The sequence below is a fragment of the Mustela lutreola genome, chromosome 9, assembly GCF_030435805.1.
Source record: "Mustela lutreola isolate mMusLut2 chromosome 9, mMusLut2.pri, whole genome shotgun sequence".
Classification (NCBI taxonomy): domain Eukaryota; kingdom Metazoa; phylum Chordata; class Mammalia; order Carnivora; family Mustelidae; genus Mustela; species Mustela lutreola.
In genome coordinates this window covers 5,291,053-5,314,199 of record NC_081298.1, presented here as the reverse complement: position 1 = coordinate 5,314,199, position 23,147 = coordinate 5,291,053, and the positions used below count along the sequence as shown (strand labels likewise).

Sequence of the window (23,147 nt, the reverse complement as noted above, 5' to 3'; positions counted from 1 at the left end):
AAAAAAAGACGACAAAGAACTGGCAGAGAAGGAGGACGAGAACGACTTAAAAGTTTTAAAGCCTCCTTTAAATCAAAGCAAGTCGCTGTTTAGTGTCAACTGATTTGTCAAATAACGCCAAGACTGGCTGTTGGAGCGGGGCTGGAAAACCGGGGTGGTAGGGTGTCTCTAGGCCAGGATTCTGACACACGGGGTGGGTGCAGGGGAGCGATGAGTAGCCCAGCTGGGGTGTGAGGAAGAAATAAAAAGCAGAGGGGATGAGTCAGGTTGGGCCACAGCAAGAAGACTCTGCCTACTGGCCAGCCAAGAGGCAGCCAGGTGGAGAAAGCTTCCCCGCAAATCCACAGACTGGCATCTGCGGCCGAGGGAAGTCGTGGCTCGAAGAGCTCTCCCTGGATTTCCTCCTCTGGGTTGGTCTTCCATGAAGGGATTCAGGATTTTGCTGAGCGTGACTTCACCTCCTGGGGTGAGCTTCTCCTTCTGTGCATGAGAGGCTCAGGTTGGCTCTGAGCTCCTCTACCTGGAAAACCCAGCCACAGAGGTCCTCGAAGGTTCCAGCAGAGATCCTACCCAGTTCAAACCACCTAGGACATATTTTTTGCCGAAGGAAGAAAGGAAGGAAGGGAGGGGGGGTGGATGATCAAAACAGGACCAGTCGAGCCCCTAGATCTAACCTCCTTCCTTACAGGAAATACCAGGGACAGAAAAACATGTCAAGTGACACCACAAGGGTGCAGTCCACAAGCTATTAATTGCAGGAAACTCTCTGGGATAAATGACTCAGTGCCTTCAACAAATAAGAGCAAGGAAGGAAAAGAAGGGAAGCTTTGGAGCTAAGGACATTTCAGAGACCTATCAACCAACAGCCACGAATGCATGGACCTTATCTGCACCTTGACAAGAACAACCTATAAAAACATTTCATGGGATAACGGGGGACACTAAGCAGTGATGGAGTATTGGGGGATATTCAAGGATGATTGTGAATGGAAGTTCTGCTATGAAAATGGAATTGTGGTGGTGGTGGTGTTTTTTTTTGAAAGAGTCCTTGTGTTTTAGGGATACCTGTTTAAATACTTAAGATGAAATAATATGATGCCTGGAATTTGCTTCCAAATAGTCTGGAAGGAGGGTTGGGAAGGGGGTGAATGTAGGTGAAAAAGTTTGGCTGGGGTGGACAGTCATGGAAGCTGGTGTTGTGTCCATGCGACTCTCTCTCTCTCTCTCTCTCTCTAAAACAACCATGCGTGCCTGGGTGGCTCAGTAAGTTAAGCATCTGCCTTTGGCTCAGGTCATGATCCCAGGGTCCTTGGATCAGGTTCCTTGCTCAGTAGGGAGTCTGCTTCTTCCTTGTCTGCTCTGCCTGCCACTCCTCCTGCTTGTGCACGCTTGTTCTCTCTCTCTCTCTCTCTCTCTCTCTCTCTCTCTGACAAATAAATAAATAAAATCTTAAGGGGGGGAAAAAAAACCACCATGCCCGCATCAGTAAGATGACCCACATGCTCCCAAATGTTTTGCTGATCTTATTAAAATTTGATTTATCTTCCTTTCACTGATCTACTCCATACCACACATCCTGTTGTATAATCACTGGTTATGAAAAATGGGCAAATTAATTCATCAGTACGAAATTACCTTGACTTTGAGGCAACCTGGTATAGCAGCTGACAGCTGAGACGCTGTTCCTGTCAGAGTTTTCTCATATGCCTCTCTAAGAAACCCAGAAGGTTTATTTATACTTCTTCAAGCCTCAACTTTCTCCCTCACACAGTGCGAAGGAGTAAATGAGATTTTGTGTGTGGAGCATTTGGCTCAGTGTCTGACCGTCAGCAAACTGCGGTTATGATTATGACCAGTGGCAGCAATCCCAGAAGAATGTTGAGTAGCGTCTTATTCATATAAAAAGTGATGCTTATTTGGGCATGCGCAGAGAGATGTCGGAGCTGAAATACTACAAGTAGATAATGGACATAATCCCACAAGGGGTCATTCGTTCATTCAACAAACATGACCGAGTGCCTTCTATGTGCCAGGCACACTGCAACTGTGGGGTACTAAGAGCTCACCCCTGTGGGGGTGACAGGGTAGGAAAATGCAGGTATATTGAGACAAGGGGAAAACAGGGGTCAAGACTTGGGGTGGTCCAGGGAGATGTCCAGATGAGATCTAAAGGATACAGGAGGATCAGCAAAGCTGGATTTGGGGGAGGGAGGGCAAGGAGTAGGAGAGAAAAAGGACAAAACATTGCAAACTGTTAAAGGATGAGCAAGTGCAAAGGCCCTGGGGCAAAAAGGAGCAATTCCAGTGTTCAGAGGATGACAGAGCCCCAGGAGGACAAATGAAGGTGGTAGGTGAGTAGCTGCAAGGGGAGGGGGTTTCACTCTTACGCTATACCTTCTGAATTATGTAAATATTTTATGAAAAGCATATATAATTCTTACATTTTTTAAAGACCTAAAAAACCCCACAGATACAAAAGAAAAACAACTGCTAAAGCCCCCAGACACAAATTATTGTAGCATTTACTTCTTTTTTTTTTCTCAAGAATCTATAATACGTTAAAATCCATTCACATTTGCTAAAGACACCACCTTGCTCAAAGGTAACAAGTGTGGCGTCATCTCCTGTCTGGTTCACCAGAAGGGTCTCCCCATCCTTCCCTATGATAATCATGCCTAATTTAAATAATGTTCCTTGCCAACCTGCATGGGGGCTCTGATTCCCAGGCAAATTTCCGGATGCCAGGTGGGGTTTGGATGAAAGGCCCAGCCCACTAGTGGGGTTTGGGGAAAATGTTTCCATTTTCCCAAAAGCAGCTTGAGCACAGCTTTGAGACCCTTCTCTGTCCCTGTGCCGAGCATCACGAGCCAGCAGAAAGAAAGGACCCACTAGGGAGACTACGCTGCAGAGTGGCTTCCCAGTTTCATCTGCAAGTTGTGGCTGGAAGCGCGGAATCTGTTTTTCTGGTTTCGGGGCCTGGGGCTGGGATGGCGGGCTTTGATGTGAAGGTGGCAGCTTACCTGAGTGCAGCTAATGCCTCCTGCTTTGGTCTCCTGCGGCCGGAACATGGCAACGCCTTTCAAGTCGGCCCCTTGTGGTGTCTCCCTGCAAGGATGTCACATTGATTAGGGGTTGTTCCTTCTCCGTGTCCATCTCCTCCCTAGGCCCCTGCCCCGCTCAGGACTTTTCACTTCATGTCGAAGATCCTGGGAGGCCGCTGGCTCCCGGCTGAGTGTAGCACTACGTGAGAGGGAACAGCCTGTCCTCAAGAGTGGCAGAGACAACCAGACAGATGGTTCTAGTCCTTGGAGAGAGGCACCTCCCAGCAGACCAGCCCAGCTGGTGTCACTGACTTGCTCTCTCCCTTCAAAGGCCTGTTTTTTGGTCCACATTGAGGATGATAAATGAGAGCCCACCTGTGGCACTGCCCTCATCTCATCATGAGGGAAACTGAGACCAGAGGGGTAATTCCACCACCAGAGAAGCCTCTGCTGCCCCTTCCCAAGCCAGCCCCGCCATGGGGCCTCCTATCCCCGTGGTAGCAGCTTGAAGGTGGAGGCAAGATTTACATCTCAGCTCTATCATATTCCAACGTGCAATCTTGCACAAATTGCTTAACATCTCCAAGCCTCAGTTTCTTCATCTGTGAAATGGGGATAATAATTTTTACCTCCTAGGGTTGCCAATTTAAATGTGCTTCTTGCCCTGCCAGCTTCACATTTTAAGTTTTCACTTATTTACCCTCTTCTTAGATGGTGAGCAACCAAAGGGCAAGGACTCTGTCTGCCATATTCACAGCAGTGTCCTCAGTAACCAATGCTTCCTAACTCAGGGTAGGCAGAGACAAAGTATTTGTGATAATAATAACGAAGGCCCTTAGCTCAGTGCCTGGCACAGGCAGCCATCATTATGAACGGGGTTGGCGGGGCCTTATTGTTACTTCTGATGGCAAAGCAGTTTTCATTTCAAAACTATCAAATAACCAGGAAGTGAGAGAACAAAATAGTTCTCTGAATGGGGCCTGTTGTCAGGTGGCTCTTCTGGGGCAAAGCCCTTGGCCTCCCATTCCTGTAGGACCAAGCCGCCCACAGGCCCGGGACCTTACCCTGCTTTATAATCTCTCCCCATTTTTCCTCTCTCTCAAGGACGTCATTCCCCAGAGGCAAGAGTCCTTCCCTGAGGCTTCAGAATTCCTAGCTTCTGCTCAAGGGGGATGGGGGTGGGGTGGGACATGGACACGGACATGGACACGGACATGGACATGGACAGGGACAGCTCACCAAGTCTGCCAGGCAAGGATGTGGTCCAATGTCAGGATTGCTAGATGAAAACTGGATGTCCAGTTCAATTCTAATTTCAGATACACAACAAAACGTTTTCCAGTAACAGTATGTCTCAAAAGTTGCATGGGACCTAGTCATCCTTAAAAAAAAAGAAACAACCAAGTATCTGTTGTTTATTTGAAACTGAAACTTAACTGAATGTCCTGTATTTTAATTTGCTAAATCTGGAGATCCTTCAAAGAGATCAAGCTGGGAGGCTGTTACCCCAGCCTGAATCCGCTGTGGACCTCGCTTTCTTCCTCTCCTGCGAAATCACCAGGACCACATCAGCAACCTCCTGGGATGGTTTTGAGACGTAAGAGAGTGGCTACTATAAAAATATCAGTAAGGCAGGAATTTTGTTTGCCTTGTTTGTTTGCCACAGCTGAACCCAGTGCCTAGGGCTGCGTCAAGCACACGGGGCAGGGAATCACCAGAACTATTTCTTTCCATGAAAAAATCGCTGGTACTATTTTTGCCTCAATACGGCCTCTTATCCCCTTAAAAACAAACAAGGAAACAAATAAAACCACCATAAATCCATTTCAAGGAAAACTGGATCCAATATCCCAAACACAACATTCTGGTACCCCTTGGGCCCATCACTTTGACCCTCAGGTGGGAGAGGACCTGATTGAACTCCCTGCGTTGCACCTGCGCACTCCACTCAACGTTATGCGCATGCGCGCGGGGTTGGGGGGCAAAGTGTGCGCATGCCCAGATAGAAAGTTAGAAAGTGCTACCAACATCGCCAGCGAGGCTGTCAGGGAGGGTTCGTTGCAGCACCCGGCAGGGCCGTCGTGGTCGCCTGTGGGCTTCCTGCCCTTGGAGCTTTCCGTTGCGGTCAGCCCTCATGGCCTTTGCGCCCATGGGGCCTGAGGCCTCGTTCTTCGAGGTTTTGGACCAGCACAGAGCTTCCCTGCTGGCGGCCCTGAGGAGAGGCGGTGGGGAGCCTGCGGGCAGGGGGACGCGCCTGGCCTCGAGGTAGAAGGGGTCTCTCTGGGACGCGATGCTCAGGAGTTCGGGAGGAGCTGGGTCCCCAGCCGGGAGGGGGTGGGGGCTTGAGGCGCTCTGAAGGGACATGGCTGGCGGCCCTCGCCTTCTCCCCAGTCTCCGGCTGAGGCGGCCCCAGGAGCGACCCCCTTGGCTTCGCCGGTCACGCGGGAGCTCTGAGAAAGCCTTTCCTCAGAGCTCCCTCTCTCTTTTTGAACTCAAAAAGCCCGGGGGTAGACCCCGCCCCTCCTGTCTTCTAGAATGTTCCCCTTCTAGAATGTTCCAGGAGCATCCCCACAGCGAGGCTCGCAGGTCTCCTGAGAGTCACAGAGGTCAGGGAGTTGAGGGCACAGCTTGGCTTTGTGTTTGCTTAAAACAGTTTCTTGTTAGGTTCCATTTTAGCTTAAAAAGCTTTCAGAAGTGTGTGTGTGTGTGTGTGTGTGTGAGAGAGAGAGAGAGAGAGAAGCTGAGTGTTGGGCGTTCTCTCTCCATCGGGTTTTATCAAAATGAACGTGGAAGCTGTTGAGAATGAGAGAACGATTTACACACGTTTTAAGTGATTTATTTAAAATCGGTTAAAGCAGTGGGCGGCTGGCGAGGTTGGTTGGAGCCCGGTGCTGAGGAGCCCGGTTACTGCGATTGCCCGGTGCTGAGGAGCCCGGTTACTGCGATTCCCCGGCGGCGCGGCTCCGAATTAGCTACAGAGAATGTAGGTTCTTGACCATTTTTACTGAAGATGCTGTTTTTTTCCCCCCCGTGGATCTGCTATTCTGGTTTATCAGCGAAGTTTTTCAGCCGAAACAAATTATTGTCTTTGAGAAGACTAAGCCAACTACCAAAACAAAACACACACACACAAAGTGGGAAACATAACCAAACCGGTTTTTTATAAAAGTATTAGGAGGAGAACTTGCAAGGGTGAGGAAAGGAGGGACCGGAAGTCCCCTGTTTGAATTTCAGATGCAGATTAACCTAATTGTATTTTCAAGGTTGTCACAGCGTTACCTTGCAACTGTTTCTCTTTTTCTCCAAACTGGAAAAATGAGATCTTTCCTTGAGTTGGTTTTTATCTCTCCCTGTTAGAAAATACTGATTGTTTTAAGATTTGCTTTCTTTTTTTTTTTTTTTTAAGATTTTATTTATTTATTTGACAGACAGAAATCACAAGTAGACGGAGAGGCAGGCAGAGAGAGAGGGAAGCAGGCTCCCTGCTGAGCAGAGAGCCCGATGCGGGACTCGATCCTAGGACCCTGGGATCATGACCTGAGCCGAAGGCAGCGGCTTAACCCACTGAGCCACCCAGGCGCCCTAAGATTTGCTTTCTGATCATGTGTATTTTCTCTTCCTTCCTTCCTTCCTTCCTTTTTGACGAAGGTGCGTTTTCAAAGCAAGCTCTGAAGTTTCTGGGGGAATTAGAACATTCTACATGAGCGCATTTTCTAGATTTAATTTGATTTCCCTTCTTAGGCAATACACTAATGGTATTTATAACCGAACAACATTTTTTGAAGCTGATGGCTTGTGAAATTAAAAGTCAGCTCATAGAAAACTGGGCTAGGTCGTCTTATTTTGCTGTAAAGTGGGGTAATGGTTGCCAAGTCTTTCCATGGTAGTGATTAAAGTTTTTTCTCTTTGTATCACTAAAATTCAAAGGGCCGATTTAAGGCATGAGATCAATCAGGGTGATGTGTTACAATAAGAAGTTATTTCTTTTGGAATATTTTTTGCATTGCATTTTTGGGAAAGAAATTCAAAGCCAATATTACATCATTTTTAATTGAAACATTTATCAGTAGTATTTCAAGCCAACAAGTTTGAATTTAAGTAGGTTAATACGAAGAGATTAAAATATATTTATAAATCACTGTCTAGTTATTGATATTATCTAAAAGGGAAAGATTACTTCAATTGGTAATTGTTAGAGAAGTAAAACTACAAGCAAATGAGATTTCTCTGCAAATAACCACCATAAAGACGGTTTAGTGCAATGCCGATGTCAAAATTTAATAGAGATTTGTATGGAGGTGAATTACCAAGTCATAAAAAACAACCAATGAAACAAAACCTACTTTTATGTTGATCTGGGGAAATGTTGCATATTGTAAAGGTCTAATTTAAAATTAAGATTGAATCATAGTATGTTTATTTTTTTTCAGTTCTGAGGTTCTTGGATCTATAGAAAGTGTTATCCAGGGCATCATCACAAGCGTGGCAAGGAATGAGGCACCTGCATTCACCATAGACAACAGATCAAGCTGGGAAAATATAAAGTGGGCATTTTGCATTTTTAATTTTTGAATACAAGACCTATGTCATTATTTGAATTTATTTGAGTTTGAGTTCTCATCTGATTTCTTTCTTTTTACTGCTTTTACCCTGCCTAGAAGGATTTAAGGAAGTTTACAAAATACATACCTCATAGGCAGGTAACATAAACTAGAAGTGGGTGTGAAAGATAAGGCAAAGGGAAAACAATGCTAGGAACAACAAATGAAGCACCCAAAGAGGTTAGAATTCAAAATGCATATGATAAAGTCTTACAGTTCTGCTAAAAGCAGGCTTCAAACTGGGATCTAAGCTTTCTAGCACTCAAAGTGGGGTAATATGACCAGTGGAATTCTGCAGAAATACTGCAAAAGCAAAGTACTTGCTCTGGGGAGCTACAAGCAATCCTGATACTGGGAGGAAAATAAATGTGTGCGGAACACAGGCTCTTTCTCCTGGTAGATTCCCCCTGCTAAGTCATGTGTCCCAAGAAAGTAAAATCAGCAAACAGCTTTGTCAAAGCCCTCCAACCTGCTCATATCTTTTGTGTTTTTCAGATGCTCAGCCTGCAGAGTCTAGATCATGAAAAACACTACAATAGTCCTCAATAAGAGTTACAGACACAGAATAAAAGTAATCTTGAGTTTCCTTAGTCACTAAGTATTCTTTTATGGTCAGTATAATTAATACAAACTAAACTTTTGAATCCTACTTTGCATCATTTTGCAGAATGGATTTCATCAAGCCCATGAGGCCCCTGACATTCAGCCTATTTGCCTGGTGCCTTCTGCCACCTTTAGGACAGGCTTGGCAGTTCAATTTAACAACCTAATAACAAATTGCTCTTTCATTTAATGTCATTTAGGAAGTAAATCAGAAATATAGTTCAAAACTTGTTAAATTGAGCAAAATTAATGAGTAAATATTAAAATGAGCAAAATGCTAATAAACTTGTGAAAATAGTTCACGTACACTAAATGTCACAGATTATACACTAAATACACACACACGTACACATTACACTCAAAGGTATTTAATTCACTTCTTTTAAACTCTTTATTTTAGTGCTTCTGTATGTCACAAAGTAATTAGCTTATTACTACTTGGAATTATCTAAGATTGTAAATGAAGTTGTCCTAAAGCTTCAGTGCCTCTGTTGAGAAGAAATATGGATTTAGATGATGTGCAGAAGAGTGTATTAAGTGTATATTGTTTGGTGTTCAGAGTAATTCTTTTTTTTTGTCTTATTGCCTTTCAACAAAATGACAGGTTTGAAGATTCTGTGGGTCTTCAGATGGCATCTCATTGTACCACGAGAAAAATCAAAAGCGATTCACTAAAATCAGTTAAAAAATTTGGTAAATTAATATTTCTTAGCTTTTAGTAATAAGTAAGTTTGGCTACTTCCTGGGTTTAGTTGTTCCTAGTTGAATAATTTTAGTTGTTCTTTAATAGACCACCCTTATACCTGAAATAAAATTATAGAATTTTTCATTGTCAGTAACCATGGAAACAGATTATAATTCCAAAATAAATTTTCAAGGTACGTGATTCAGTAGAAAAGTTTTCTCTCAATTTTGTTGTTTAGAAAGCAATTAATTTTATTTGATCCTTTGGGAAATTATTATCCTGTACTCAGTACTTCTATTTTGGAAAGATACTTTTTTTTACAAATGTTATGGAAAGTAACTGGGGGTAGTCGAAATCCTTGATAGTGGTGTGTTTTGAATTAATGAGAGAAATGATGAGTAACTTATTCATTGTATCTTATTTTCCAGCCCTAATTCTTAAAATATTGTCAATGATTTATAAATTAGTACAGAGCAACACTTATGCAACCAAAAGGTAAATACTTGTTTTGGTAAATCATTCCTTTAAGACCATTTAGGTTAACTCCCATTATGTTTTGAAGTGGTACATAAGACTAGACTATGGGTAATAAATTACTTTCTTTGTATGTTGTGTTTCATGCAGTTAAAGCCTCCTACAAATAATACTCCAGTACTTGTCATAGTCGAAGAGAATATGGCTAATTAAAAATATATATTTAACTTTCATAGAGACATATATTATACTGACAGCCAACTCTTCGGTAACCAGACTGTCGTGGACAATATTATCAATGACATTTCTTGTATGTTAAAAATGCCAAGGATAAGTCTACATATAGTAAGTAGCATTTAATACAAAACATCTTATTTTAAGACGAAAGATATGTGTGAAATCATAATAGAAAAACAAATGTAATCTGTGCCTTGTTTTTGTAATATTTGATACTACATGTCTCTCATTATGAATTTAATCTACTCTCAGTATATTCCCTTGGATGAATGGACTACAACAAGTGAATTACTAAGTATTCTTTAATTCCTTAATATCCTTACATATTTGCTTCTTAAATTCCGATCTGAGCTAAAATACATGTAGTGCGGCAGGTGAACGTGAGGACTGACTCAGCCATGTAGAATGTTAGTGAGGGGCGCCTAGCTGGCTCAGTCGGTAGAGCATGTGATTCTTGCTCTTGAGGTCATGAGTTTGAGCCCCACATTGTGTGTAGAGATTGCTTAAATAAATAAACTTTAAAAAATATGTCAGTGAAACAGTGTTCAAAAACAGCTATTACTTTTTCAGTTATCTACATCAAAAGGTTTAATCGCTGGCAACTTAAGGTATCTGGAGGAAGACGGCACCAGAGTGCACTGTACCTGTGGTTCCACAGTAAGCATATTCATGCACCTGCTTTAACTCCCTTTCAGATCCTTTGTTTTTGAAATGTATTTTATTTCCTGCTTTCTTATGTAGTTTGGAGCTTAAGATGTTCAAATAAAACTAAAGGGTGAGTAAGCTTATGCTTTAGGGGGTCGTCTGTTATGCAGTTTTAAAATATCCCAGTTGTCAAATGTCATATTAAAATAAAGATATGTCTTCCTTACAAAAATATACTATTGTCTTCAGGTAGAATGGAGCTTGGCTATGTTAGCATGGTTATTGACGTAATCTTGATACAGTTTCCTGGTTTGGAAATTGATCTATTTAATTCTGAGCTATTTGCTGGGCTTTGGCACCTGGAAAGGCCACAGCACTAACCTGAACAGCAGTCTGGAAATGAGCAGGAGACACATGTGCCCTCTAGGGTAAGGAGGGCTTTAACTCACCACTTTCTGCCGCTTAAGCCCGTAGCCACAAAGTTTCCAAGGGATTATCACCTGCCAGGAAGTAGTTTGGGTGGCACGTCTGTCTTCTTAGTGAGGAGTTAACCTGAGGAGTAAATCTCTGATAACTGATATATTCAGAGAAAAATGAAATGGGGTTTGGGGATACACTTTAAATGTGGTTAAACTTGCTTTTTATTTAAAATAAAAACTTTCTTGTTTTGTTAACTTAGGCTGTTGCTGTGCCATCTAATATTCAAGGAATTCGAAGTATCCTTTGAGTGGGAAAACTATTTAAGCTCGTAGAATGTGCGTTCACCCATTATTTTGATAAACCAAGCCTTCATAGTGTGTAACCGTCATGCTAGACCCTATAGTGGTCAAGACGAACACACACGGTTTCTGCTTTAGGGGCTCTCTGTCTAGTAGGTGAAAGAGGTATGGAAATATGTGAATAGATGTCTATATATTTGAAGGTAAAAAGGAATATGCTATACAGCTGTTTGAAAATTGATTTCTACAGCATCACTATTTAGCTGGTGATTAAATGGAAATATTCTTGGCTTCCAATTATCAGCCTTAACGTCACAGATTTAATTACAGATGCAAAATTTCTATTAATTGTAGAAAAAGATGCTACATTTCAGCGACTCCTGGATGACAGCTTTTGCAACAGAATGTCCCCATGCATCATGGTTACGGTATTATATTGTCGCTCTTTACTACAATCCAAGACTAACATACTACGCTGATGATTGGCAAGAGGGGTTTATAACATTATGTCTGCAGCTCACACAACATTCTGCTATCTGCATGGCACATCCTTTGGGGTGATAGAGTAAGAATTTCCAAGGGGGTTATTTAAAATCCTCAAATCTGATTAAAATCAAAGTGGTGGTCCCAATTCTTTTTTTTCTTTTTTTTTTTTAAGATTTTATTAGGGAGAGAGAAGGGTGCCTGGGTGGCTCAGTGGGTTAGGCCTCTGCCTTCGGCTCGGGTCATGATCTCGGAGTCCTGGGATCAAGCCCTGCATCGGGCTCTCTGCTCAACAGGAACCTGCTTCTCCCTCTCTCCGCCTGCCTCTCTGTCTACTTGTGATCTCTCTCTCTGTCAAATATATAAAATCTTAAAAAAACAAAAAAAAAACCCAAGATTTTATTAGGGAGAGAGAAAGAGACAGGGCAGGATCCAGGTGGAGGGGCAAAGGGAGAAGGAGAAGGAGACTCCCCGCTGAGCAGAGAGCCCAGTGCGGGGCTTGATCCCAGGACCCAGAGATCATGACATGAGCCAAAGGCAGATGCTTAAGCGACTGAGCCACACGGGTGCCCCTGGTGGTTCCAATTCTTAAACAGCAGTGGTTTTCTAATACCACAGTGAGTCTGCACAGGCTCTCAGAGTCACCTACAGGCCATTCCCCCATGGCGGCTTGTCTCAGCTGTAATGTGGTAACACTGGAGCTGCTCTGTGTTCCACCCGCAGGTTTGTACATCAGGTAGTTACGTGAATTCCGTCAAAGAAAGTCTGCTTTTCTTTTTTTTTTTTTTTTTTTTTTTTTTTTTAAAGATTTTATTTATTTATTTGACAGAGAGAAATCACAAGTAGATGGGAGAGGCAGGCAGAGAGAGAGAGAGGGAAGCAGGCTCCCTGCTGAGCAGAGAGCCTGATGCGGGACTCGATCCCAGGACCCTGAGATCATGACCTGAGCCGAAGGCAGCGGCCTAAACCACTGAGCCACCCAGGCACCCCGAAAGTCTGCTTTTCTATACATACATGCATACATACATATATACATACACAGAAACAGATACATACGTATGCGCCAAGAACGGCAGAGAACCCAGAAGCATACACTGAGATGCCACACAGGCAGCCACAGGCATCAGTGAGCAAAGGGTAGTAAGCTTCCCACACTGCGTTGCGAGGGAGGAGTCGATAACCCTGGAATAATCAGGGACACCTGCTGGACGAGGGCCAAATGACAAATGACATGTGTGATGCTGCCTCTCCATGTCCCTGTTGGTAGATGTGACCGATTTTTATTATTTCTGTTTGTGCTTGGGATCATTTCCCAGGACCAGGGTAGTTGGGTCACAGTGACAGACGGAGGTGGGCGTCTTCACTCTGCTGTGTAGACTGGACATTTTTCACAGTCCACACGAGTCTTCCACCTGAAATTTGAAGTGCTCTAACTTTTCTAACTTTTAAATTGTTGATAAGATAAGGAAAAGGTTTTGTCAGTTTCATTCTGCTGGAATTAAAATGCGTAATTTCAATCTTGCTTTTAGGGAAAGGGGGTACCTGACCTGAACACAAGACTTTTGGTCAAGAAGCTGTGGGATACATTTCATATTCCTGTTTTCGCTCTTGTCGACGCCGATCCACACGGTGATTGTCGTTGGACTGTGTGAAGCAGTTGTCCTAACTAAATCCTCTCCGTCACACTTATAGATGTACTTTTCTGCTCTTAGAACACTTCCATAAGTCACTTGAAAAGAAAATGGTTATTAGATTAAAATTACTGACTGTAGTCATCTGAGGCAATTTATTGTTATTTTGCGCATTGAACTGAACAGTTAAGTTTTTTTATTGGTGGTATCTATGAAAAGAAAAGTTGAGTGTACACATGATCCAACCTGTTACGTGCAAGGAGACGGACTGTAAAGGTGACTTTCTTTTTACAGGCATAGAAATAATGTGCATCTACAAGTATGGATCTCTGGTAAGTACAGAAGAGTATTTTTTCTTTTCCAATGTTGAGGTAGTTCATTTTCATCAGGGTGATTGCTGCATTCATTTACCAACCCTTAGATAGCTGAGGACCCCCAAAGTGTGCTAGGGAGCTACTCTCCTAGTCTACGGCCGATGACAGATGACAGAGTGGGATTAGCTGTGGGCAAGAGGCAATATAATCTTCCACTCTCTCAGCCTGCTGAAGTAACTGGGACCTCAGGGTAACAGCAAGGTCTGATTGCCAAATAAACTCTGAAAATTATATATAACCTTGAATTCTGACATTGCCGATTCCCTTTACACCCACTGTAAGGGAAAATGAAAACATCACCAAATGTCACCACTAGAGTCTGAACTACCATACATCAGTCGTTCTCAGAGTATGGTCCTAGACAAGCAGTGCTGGCATTACCGGGGAACTTGCTAGAAATGCACACCTCCGTCCCCATCCAGGCCTCCTGAACTGGAATCTCTAGGTTTGGACCCCAAGTGACTCAGATGCATGATCAAGTTTGGGCACCACCGGTTTACACCTTGGGCATCCCTGACAGATACATTTATATGACGTATATATTTAGGTGTAAGGGATGGTGAAGTAAGATGTAAACACAGAATCATGAACAACAATAAATGAAGGTCAGAGAGGTTCATTTTTAGTTTTAACGTCTATAAAAGCAATAAAGAAATCCTAGAACGGTTTTAAAACTTTCACTGAAAGCCAGGGTTAGCAAAAGTCCTGGTGATTTTTAGTTCTGTGGGTTCAGGGAGTATGTAGTCTTTCGTTTTTATCCTTCTTAATAAGTGAAACATGGGGCTGCAGAAATAGGTCTGCCGGTTTTCTGCAGACTAGCCTCACCTAATGTGCATTTGCTCTTTATTTTAGGCGATGTCTTTTGAGGCCCATAATCTCACAGTTCCAGCTATTAGATGGCTTGGTCTCCTCCCTTCTGATATTAAACGGTGAGATTAATTTTAGTCTTAGTAAAACTAAGATATTTAAAATGATGACTCATCATAATATGTAACAATGAGCTGAAAAAGTGACTGTACAGGAAAGCTATTAATGTGTTTTGTTTATATTGTCATAATGACACAGGATTATAGAATTATGAATTAAATGCATTGATGTTTGTTTCAATTACAAAAATCCTTGAACGAATTTGGTTAACTGAACTTTCAGCTAGAAAATATTTTTTGTTTTACCTTATGGTTAAAAGATTTTGTAATATTTAATTTTATTTTTTAATTTTTTTAAAGATTTTGTAATATTTTTATAATCATAAAGTACAAGACATTGGCTCTAGTGAAATGGTAATTGTTGACAACATCATTTGCTATATGAATCAAATTTACTGTAGATTAAAAATTTTAATTTCATTTTAAAAATCTCATTTTAAGATTACTTAACATTTGGGAACCTAAATTTTGGCAAGTTTAGCATATATGTTCATAATAGAAAAAAATATCATTATATAACAAGATAAAAATCACCTACTGATGAACACCTTTACCCATGCAAATTATTATTACTCTCTGCCTGTAGCCTTAACTTGTTCACAAAAATGGAATCATGCTTTGTTACTTTGTAGTCTGCTTCTCTCACACAACACAATGAAATCACTTTTCCGTATCCATGACCTCATTCTAGTGTCTTCTGTTACTGAGTTCCAATTCTGGATGTACCAGTGTTTATTCAGCCAGTGCCTCGTAGTCAGACATTTGGGTGGTTTCCAGACCTCTGATAAATAGTGCTTTGATGGGCCCCTCCTGTAACTAAATCTGTGCCTGCATCTTTAATTAGTCCCTTAGTCCTGAAGGCTGAATTCCCAGAATTGTTGGGTCAAAGGGTAGGCACATTTTTAAGATTTTGACTGCCCTCCAGATAGGTTAATTATTTTTTTTCTCCTGGAGAGTGAGAGCCCACCTGTCCCTCAGCACAGGATATGATCCCTTTTATTCATCTCTGCTAATGTGATACTTTAAAATACTTCATTGTTTTAATTGGCCAGTGTGAATGAACTTAAACATGTTTATTGGATTTCTTTAAGCAATGAGCAAACCTTGCTACCTGGTCCTTGTTGCCTAAATTTGGAACGTGAACAGGTTTTGGGTGATTGCCACTTCTTACAAAATGAGGGCATAAAGAAAACATTTAGTTTTTGGTTTTTGAATATTTGTACTCTTTTGGATAGAAGTTTGTTCCATTTGGTATATGTGTCCTGGTCAAAATCCCTTGGGGGTGATTTGTTTGTATGAAGAGCTTTCCTAACACAAAGTCAAGACAAATGATCTGATAATTATTAAGGTGGAGGGCTTGGAGAAACTCTAGCTGCATCTCATGAATCCTACCAGTGCCCTCGAAGCCGCTCCAAGTAAATGGACAATGAAATTTTTACAGAGTGTGATGGCTCCACAAACATAGCTTCATGGGAAATCCTCAAGGCCTTACCCCCAATTTTAATCAAATTGTCACACTGTCTGGTAGCTGCCACTGGTAAATTATCATAATTGTGGGGACACATTGAAAAAGACTATTTGAAACTAGAGTTCTCCTGGGAAATCCAGGATTTGTGACTTCAAAAAGTAGTCTGTACCATAAATCCTGGACCTCTGCTATTCTATTTGTAAAACACACACCAAGAAAAAAATTACAATCCACCCTTTTTTAAAAAATGTAAAACTAGATAGGGGTGTGTGTATTTGTGTGTGTACACACATGCACTTAAGTGAAATAAATTAGTAATAGACTAACTTCCTTGACCCAGAAAGTTCGCATGAATTAAAAAAAATGAAGAGCTCCATGGAGCCTGAGATCCCACTGTGACTCTCACTGCTGGCCATGCATTTTCTCTAGGCCACTGCTTTGAGGCTGTGGCACTCTGAGACCGCGGGGTGTCCACACACTTGATGGTAGTGCCATTGGCTTTGTGTTTATCACCAGTGTCTGTGGTGTTCTTGTCATTGTCCTGTGCATCTGGAAGGAAAACAACAATTTACAATGGACGTCCACTATGAATTTGAACCCTTGCTGGTCTAGGACATGTCAGATGCCCCACATTCTGGCTTTTTTTTTTTAAAGATTTTATTTATTTATTTGGCATACAGAGATCAGAAGTAGGCAGAGAAGCAGGCAGAGAGAGAGAGAGGAGGAAGGAGGCTCCCTGCTAAGCAGAGAGCCCGATGTGGGGTTCGATCCCAGGACCCTGGGATCATGACCTGAGCTCAAGGCAGAGGTTTTAACCCACTGAGCCACCCAGGTGCCCCCAAATTCTGGCTTTTAAAGGAAGGGCCTGTAATAATTGGCTTATCTGTTATATCTGAGTTTCTTGAAATGGTATAATAAATTAAAATGCGTATATGACCTTTAATTTATAAGAGCACTGTTTTTGCTGATTTTTAAAAATTTTTTTTTCTAGGTTAAATATACCTAGAGATACTTTAATTCCGCTGACAAAACAGGACCAGATGAAACTTGAAAGTGTCCTGAAAAGACCTTATGTTACTTGCCAACCATTTTGGAGAAAAGAAGTATGTTTCTTTCTAAAACTCAAGTGTCGTATGTTTTATTGCCTTTAACTTTCATAGTGGTTATTCACATAATATTTTGCAAGTATCGTCTTTGAAATTTTGTATAACCAACAACTAATGTGAGTGATGTTTAGCAGTAAATGGTTGTTGAAAGACTGCAATGCCAACACTAACAGATAAGATCAGATAGACGGAGCTGACCTGTTTTTATCCTCATCATAGTTCTATACCCATCGTCTATGGCTGTATCATAGTTTACGCGGGGAGGAAAGAAAAGAGAGAAATCACATAAAGATACCAGAGCATTCCTAGTTATCAAGACATCCATATTGGGTATTCTTCTGACATTTTTTTCTAGAACACCTCTGGAATGTTCTGGCCAAGCTAAAACCTATTGCCCATGGCTTTGGGAATGGGGCAAGTCTAGATTTCCTAGTTTGAGTTGACGGAGCTGCGGCGCAGGACTTGGTCACAGCTGTGCTTTACTTCTATTGACAGATGGAGATAATGGCAGACTCTAAACTGAAGGCAGAAATTCAAGCTTTGACCTTCCTATCATCAGATTATCTTTCCAGAGTGTACCTACCCAACAAATTAAAATTTGGAGGATGGATATAAAAATATATCAGAAAATGAAAGAAGATGGAATTGGGAGGGAGACAAACTATAAAAGACTCAATCTCAAAAAACAGACTGAGGATTGCTGGGGGGGGAACGGGAGAGGGTGGTGGGGATATGGACATTGGGGAGGGTATGTGCTATGATGAGTGCTGTGAAATGTGCAAACCTGGCAATTCACGGACCTGTACCCCCGGGGATAAAAATACATTATATGTTGGGGCGCCTGGGTGGCTCAGTGGGTTAAGCCACTGCCTTCGGCTCAGGTCGTGATCTCAGAGTCCTGGGATCGAGTCCCGCATTGGGCTCTCTGCTCAGCAGAGAGCCTGCTTCCCTCTCTCTCTCTGCCTGCCTCTCCATCTACTTGTGATTTCTCTCTGTCAAATAAATAAATAAAATCTTAAAAAAAAAATACATTATATGTTTATTAAAATAAATAAATAAATAAATAAATATATTTTTTTTTTTAATTACCAAAAAAATATATCAATATATCTTGTGATTGTAAGAGGCTTTTCATTAGTTTTATTTTTGGTAGTAGATATCATCTTGGAAAGAATATATATTCTTAATCCTGTAGAGGTAAAATAATTTTCCACTACTTATATTTTTTGTCAAAACAATTTTATTTGGAAGACTTTATCCTTCTCTGTAGAACCTGAGTTCTATCCTGTACTCTAAAGTAACTTATAAAAGAGTACATATTATTTTGACTTCTAAATTTTATTGGAAAAAATACTGTACAAATACCATCATGGTCTATAGAAATATTTAATTCCTGCAATATAACTAATGTTAAGGCATGAAGCATCTTTTTAGTACCAAAACTAATAATAACCTAAATTTGAGAAGTTGAAAATGAATTAGAGGATCTAACATTTCATTTTTTGCTTCATGGTGTAGGAGTCACCCCCCCCCCATTCGTCCACTCATGAAAGTAGTAAAATTTATCATGAATAAATATTTGGGTGGATGCAGTCTGAAGCACTAAATTTTGTTTCTGAGTATGCTTTTTATTTTTAATAATTTATCTGAAAATTTCCTCAGGGTTTTATCCATTCTCACCCCAAATCAAGTCCCTTGATTTCCCCTCTAGTCCATGTTTATAAAACATGTTCAAGATTTACAGAAGCCTCAACTTTTAATAAGGTCCTTCTGTAAGAGTAAGGAATTGATCAACTCCCCTCAAAACCCTATCTGAATGTTTCCAGAGTTAAAACTAAAGTTTAATGACTTTATTCTATACTTTCAGCAAACGTTTAACTGCATTGAGGTTACCTGTAATTGTAAGCAAGAATATGTATTTAGAGGAGAACAGAATTGTTGGTGAGTTATTTTAGTAAGATAGATGCTAGTAATAGTGGGTCCCATTTCTAAGAACTTACCTATGCCAGTCACGGCTTACACACTATCTTAACTTTCACAAGGGCCCTGGCAGGTCTGTAACTACGTCTGTAGTTTACAGGTGAGAACACAGACGATGTTGCATGTCCAAGGCCACGTAGCAGGAACAGGGCAGAGTGTGGACAGTAACGGAGCAGGACCAGCTACTGAATATGTGGGGCCAGGGCAAAATGTAAGTGTAGGGTCCTCCATCAAAAGTTATTAAGAATCGGGGCGCCTGGGTGGCTCAGTGGGTTAAGCCGCTGCCTTCGGCTCAGGTCGTGATCTCAGGGTCCTGGGATCGAGCCCCACATCGGGCTCTTTGCTCAGCAGGGAGCCTGCTTCCTCCTCTCTCTCTCTCTCTGCCTGCCTCTCTGTCTACTTGTGATCTCTCTCTGTCAAATAAATAAATAAAATCTTTAAAAAAAAAAAAAAAAAAAAAAAAAAGTTATTAAGAATCTCAAGACATGAGCAGAGAATTAAAGCACACACTGGGGGCTCTTCTTAGCATGGGGCCTGGCGTGACTGCATCCATGAAGCTGGCCCTACTCCAGAGGTTCTGGGAAACATTAAATAAGGTCATATAATAAGAAAAGAAAATACTTGTAGAACACATATTACATGCCATGTATTTTTCTGGGTGCTTTTGATTATCAACTAGTTTCATCTTCACAGAAACTCTGTGAGCTAGGTACCTTTCTTATCATCCCCATGTCACAGATAAGACAACAAAGGTACAGAGCTGCTCAGAAACTTGACCCAAGGTCACATAAGTCCTAGGCAGTGGAGCTGGGACTCACCCTAAGAGCCTGGCTCCACGCCTCGTGCTTTAGCCACGACACTGGTACTTGAGAAGCGTGTTACATGTGGCCAAGGCGGCACACTGCTCCAGAACGGTCTACAGATCTTACTGTTGGCTAGCAGTCAAATCAGGTCCTCCCGATGCCAACCCTGCAACGTCAACAGTGCTGTTACTTCCCCTGGTCACGTCAAAACCAAGTATTTCATTTTGAGAATATTCTGTGAGACTCTCAAATTGACTTGTGAGACTATCCCAAATTGTAAAGACATTTTTATACATCACAAGTGTTTCTTTTTTTTTTTCTTTTTTAAAAAGATTTTTATTTGTTTATTTGACAGAGATCACAAGTAGGCGGACAGGCAGGCAGAGAGAGAGGAGGAAGCAGGCTCCCTGCTGAGCAGAGAGCCAGATGCTGGGCTCGATCCCAGGACCCTGGGATCATGACCTGAGCCAAAGACAGAGGCTTAACCCACTAAGCCACCCAGGTGCCCCCCACAAGTGTTTCTTTAAATTTATACCTTCCTTAACATCTAATATCACTGAACTTTGACAAGTAAAGGAAAATATCACTAACCCAGAAATACATGGCCAAGCTGCAAGGTGTCTGGATGAGGACATCCTGTCAAAATGGAAAGCAATGAAAAATCTACAGTAGTCACTAAGTTTTGAAAATAAATCAAAAATTTTTTGAAAGAAAATTTGAAAGGGGCTTGCAGATACATTCAATTTAGATAATTACATTCATTTCAAGTTTATGATGGAAACTTCCTTAAAATAATTTTCATTTATTTGGGAAAAGGAAATCGGAGAGCAAAATGCACTGTGTTTTGGCTTTGCTGCCTATCTTTGGTGCAGATGAAAACCTAACATTATTAGCTATTGGGAACCATATAGAATTCTAATTCTCAAGAGTTCTTTCTGAAAAGGATTACTGTAAAATAGATGGCCATTTAACATGGTAACTGACAACAGATATCCCCTCGGCCATCATCTACTGTGTTTATTTTTCATATTTTCATAATTTCAATTAAGCAAGAACATTGGTATTGGAATTTGGAATTTTATAATGAAAGTGAATAAAAACTAGTACAACAAAAAGATGGTCAGAGAATCTTATTTTTTCCTTAAGAGCTCTTGTAGTATTCCTAGGTTTCTGTCATCACTGATGGTGCTGAGTGACTTGAGACGTCATGATTTCATGGGGAAAAAAAAAAAACATTGCAGTTTCTACAAAAAAAAGGCAAAAACATCCCAGGCTTGCCATCTATGACTTCTTTAACTGGAGCATCTTGGGTTGAACTGTTTGACAGAGGTACCTGTTTATTGATACTCAAAAGAATGGATGGATGCTAAGATAGACTCTGTCAAAGCTAAACCACACGCACATGTGCACGAAAAAATACTGGCAGCAGAGTGTTTTTGTAGCAAAGTGTTGAGAAACATTACTTCTGTTTGGACTTGGGTTTACCCTTATAAAAGTCTATAACCCAAGGAAACGAATCTCGTAAACGCGAGCCAAAGGCGCCCTCTGCTGGCAAAAGCTCTATTGGTCTCCCAAATCTTCCCACTATTGGGTGGGATTTCTCTCTCTCTCTCTCTCCCTATCTCTTAAGATTTATTTATTTATTTATTTATATACATATTTATTTGTAGGGCAGGGGTAGGGGCAGAAGGAGAGAGGGAGCCCTGAAGCAAACTCCCTGCTGAGCGTGGAGCTGGACGTGGGGCTTGATCCCAGAGCCCCAGGTCACGACCTGAGCAGAAATCAAGAGTCGGACACCTAACTGATTGAGCCACCAAGGTCCCTGGGTGGATATTTCTTTAAAATATTTTCAAGTCATTGCTTTTAGGAATGGGGTAGAAGAGTCTGAGACATAGAAAAAGTAGTTGGGTAAAACCATGAGGATTCCTGCGTGGAGCTGAGTATTACTTCTGGACAAAAATCCATTCCTTATCATCAGCTTTGGATTCGCCCAAGCCCTTGTAAAGCTGCACTTCGTGTATGCTTCTTGGCAACCAAGCTCTTTACAAAACCTTAACATAGTAGGACTTTTTAATTAAAACTTCAAAATTAAAAATCACTTTTAAATGAAAGATGTATACTAAGCTTACAAGCGTATTTAGTTTCTATTCACCTAGAAATGGAATATAAATATTGCAGAAGTGTTTGCCAATGCAAATGACAGATATATCCGAATTTTAGTTATTTATTTTATATTTTTTAAGATTTTATTTGAGAGAGAGAGCACAAGCAAGAGACCAGAAGCAGAAGGAGAGGGAGAAGCAGGCTCCCCCCTAAGCAGGGAGCTAGATGCAGGGATCAATCCCAGGATCCTGACCCAGGCTAAAGGCAGTGGCTCGACAGACTGAGCCACCCAGGCACCCCTAATTATTTTTTATTTTTGCTAATTTTTTGCCTATACTTTTATGGCTTGATAATTCTACCCATGCATACAGATGATTTTGATTCTGTCTTCTTGTTTCTAGAGGGAAGAAGTGGGGAGACTTGCTGCAGCCTGCAATCTGTGGGTGTGGAGTCAGATTGCGGGGGGCGGCTACATGCATCGAGTTCCCCTCTACTCACTGACTCTGTGACTGGAACAAGTTACGACCTGGCCTCGGTTTTGTCCACTGTAAGATGGAAATAACAATAATAATGCCCCTATAGTGTCATTGTGAGGATTAGATGAGATAATCCATGGAAGTGTTTGACTAACTCTGTTCAGGAAAAGTCAAGGAGTGTTAGTTTTTGTTATATATGGCTGCCCGTGCTGCTGCTCTCCTTCCCCTGACGGTAAATGCAAAAGGAGCTTGTCCGTTACATGTCCCTCGACGGCAGAAAGATTATTCTAAAGTATGCTGGATAACCAGTATTATATGAGAATCTGTATCATAATAGAGGTTTCTGGAATATTCCTCAGGCATGGAAAATATAACTCAACAAATACTGATCTAACAGCATATGTGTGTAAGAGACACTGTGCTTGGTGCTGCAAAGGCTATGCATAGGAGTAAGGCATAATGTCTAGGAAGCTAGACAAGGCAAATAGTTGCACTGTTTTATGAGACGGAATATGATAAGCACTGAGGGGGCTTTGAGAGGTTAAAGAAGAGATCATATGAGATCGTCCATCTGGGAAAGAATGAGGAAAGGTGTCTGTGAGGAGGGAGTACTTGTCGGAGAGGATTCCAAAATTATGCTGGTGGAGATAGGTACCAGATGGACTTCTCTGGCTCTGCGATTTAACAATTAACAGCTAAATCTGCGATTTAACTGACAGGTATGTTGTCTCTCTCCACTGTGTTTTCCTTCTTATAAAATGGAGATGACAGGGGTGCCTGAGTGGCTCAGTG

At 41.5% G+C, this 23,147-nt stretch overlaps 1 protein-coding gene across 1 annotated transcript; it reads left to right on the top strand.

The window, feature by feature from the left end:
- Positions 1 to 5,076: 5,076 nt before the first annotated feature.
- SPO11 (SPO11 initiator of meiotic double strand breaks) lies at positions 5,077 to 17,896 on the top strand. Its single transcript, XM_059134151.1, has 13 exons — positions 5,077 to 5,306; positions 7,472 to 7,585; positions 8,850 to 8,938; positions 9,359 to 9,425; positions 9,641 to 9,749; positions 10,212 to 10,298; positions 10,966 to 11,002; positions 11,324 to 11,433; positions 13,018 to 13,117; positions 13,414 to 13,451; positions 14,346 to 14,422; positions 16,879 to 16,990; positions 17,489 to 17,896. Exons 1-13 carry the CDS (start codon positions 5,176 to 5,178, stop codon positions 17,606 to 17,608), a joined length of 1,191 nt encoding a protein of 396 aa, XP_058990134.1. The 5' UTR covers positions 5,077 to 5,175; the 3' UTR covers positions 17,609 to 17,896.
- Positions 17,897 to 23,147: the final 5,251 nt, after the last annotated feature.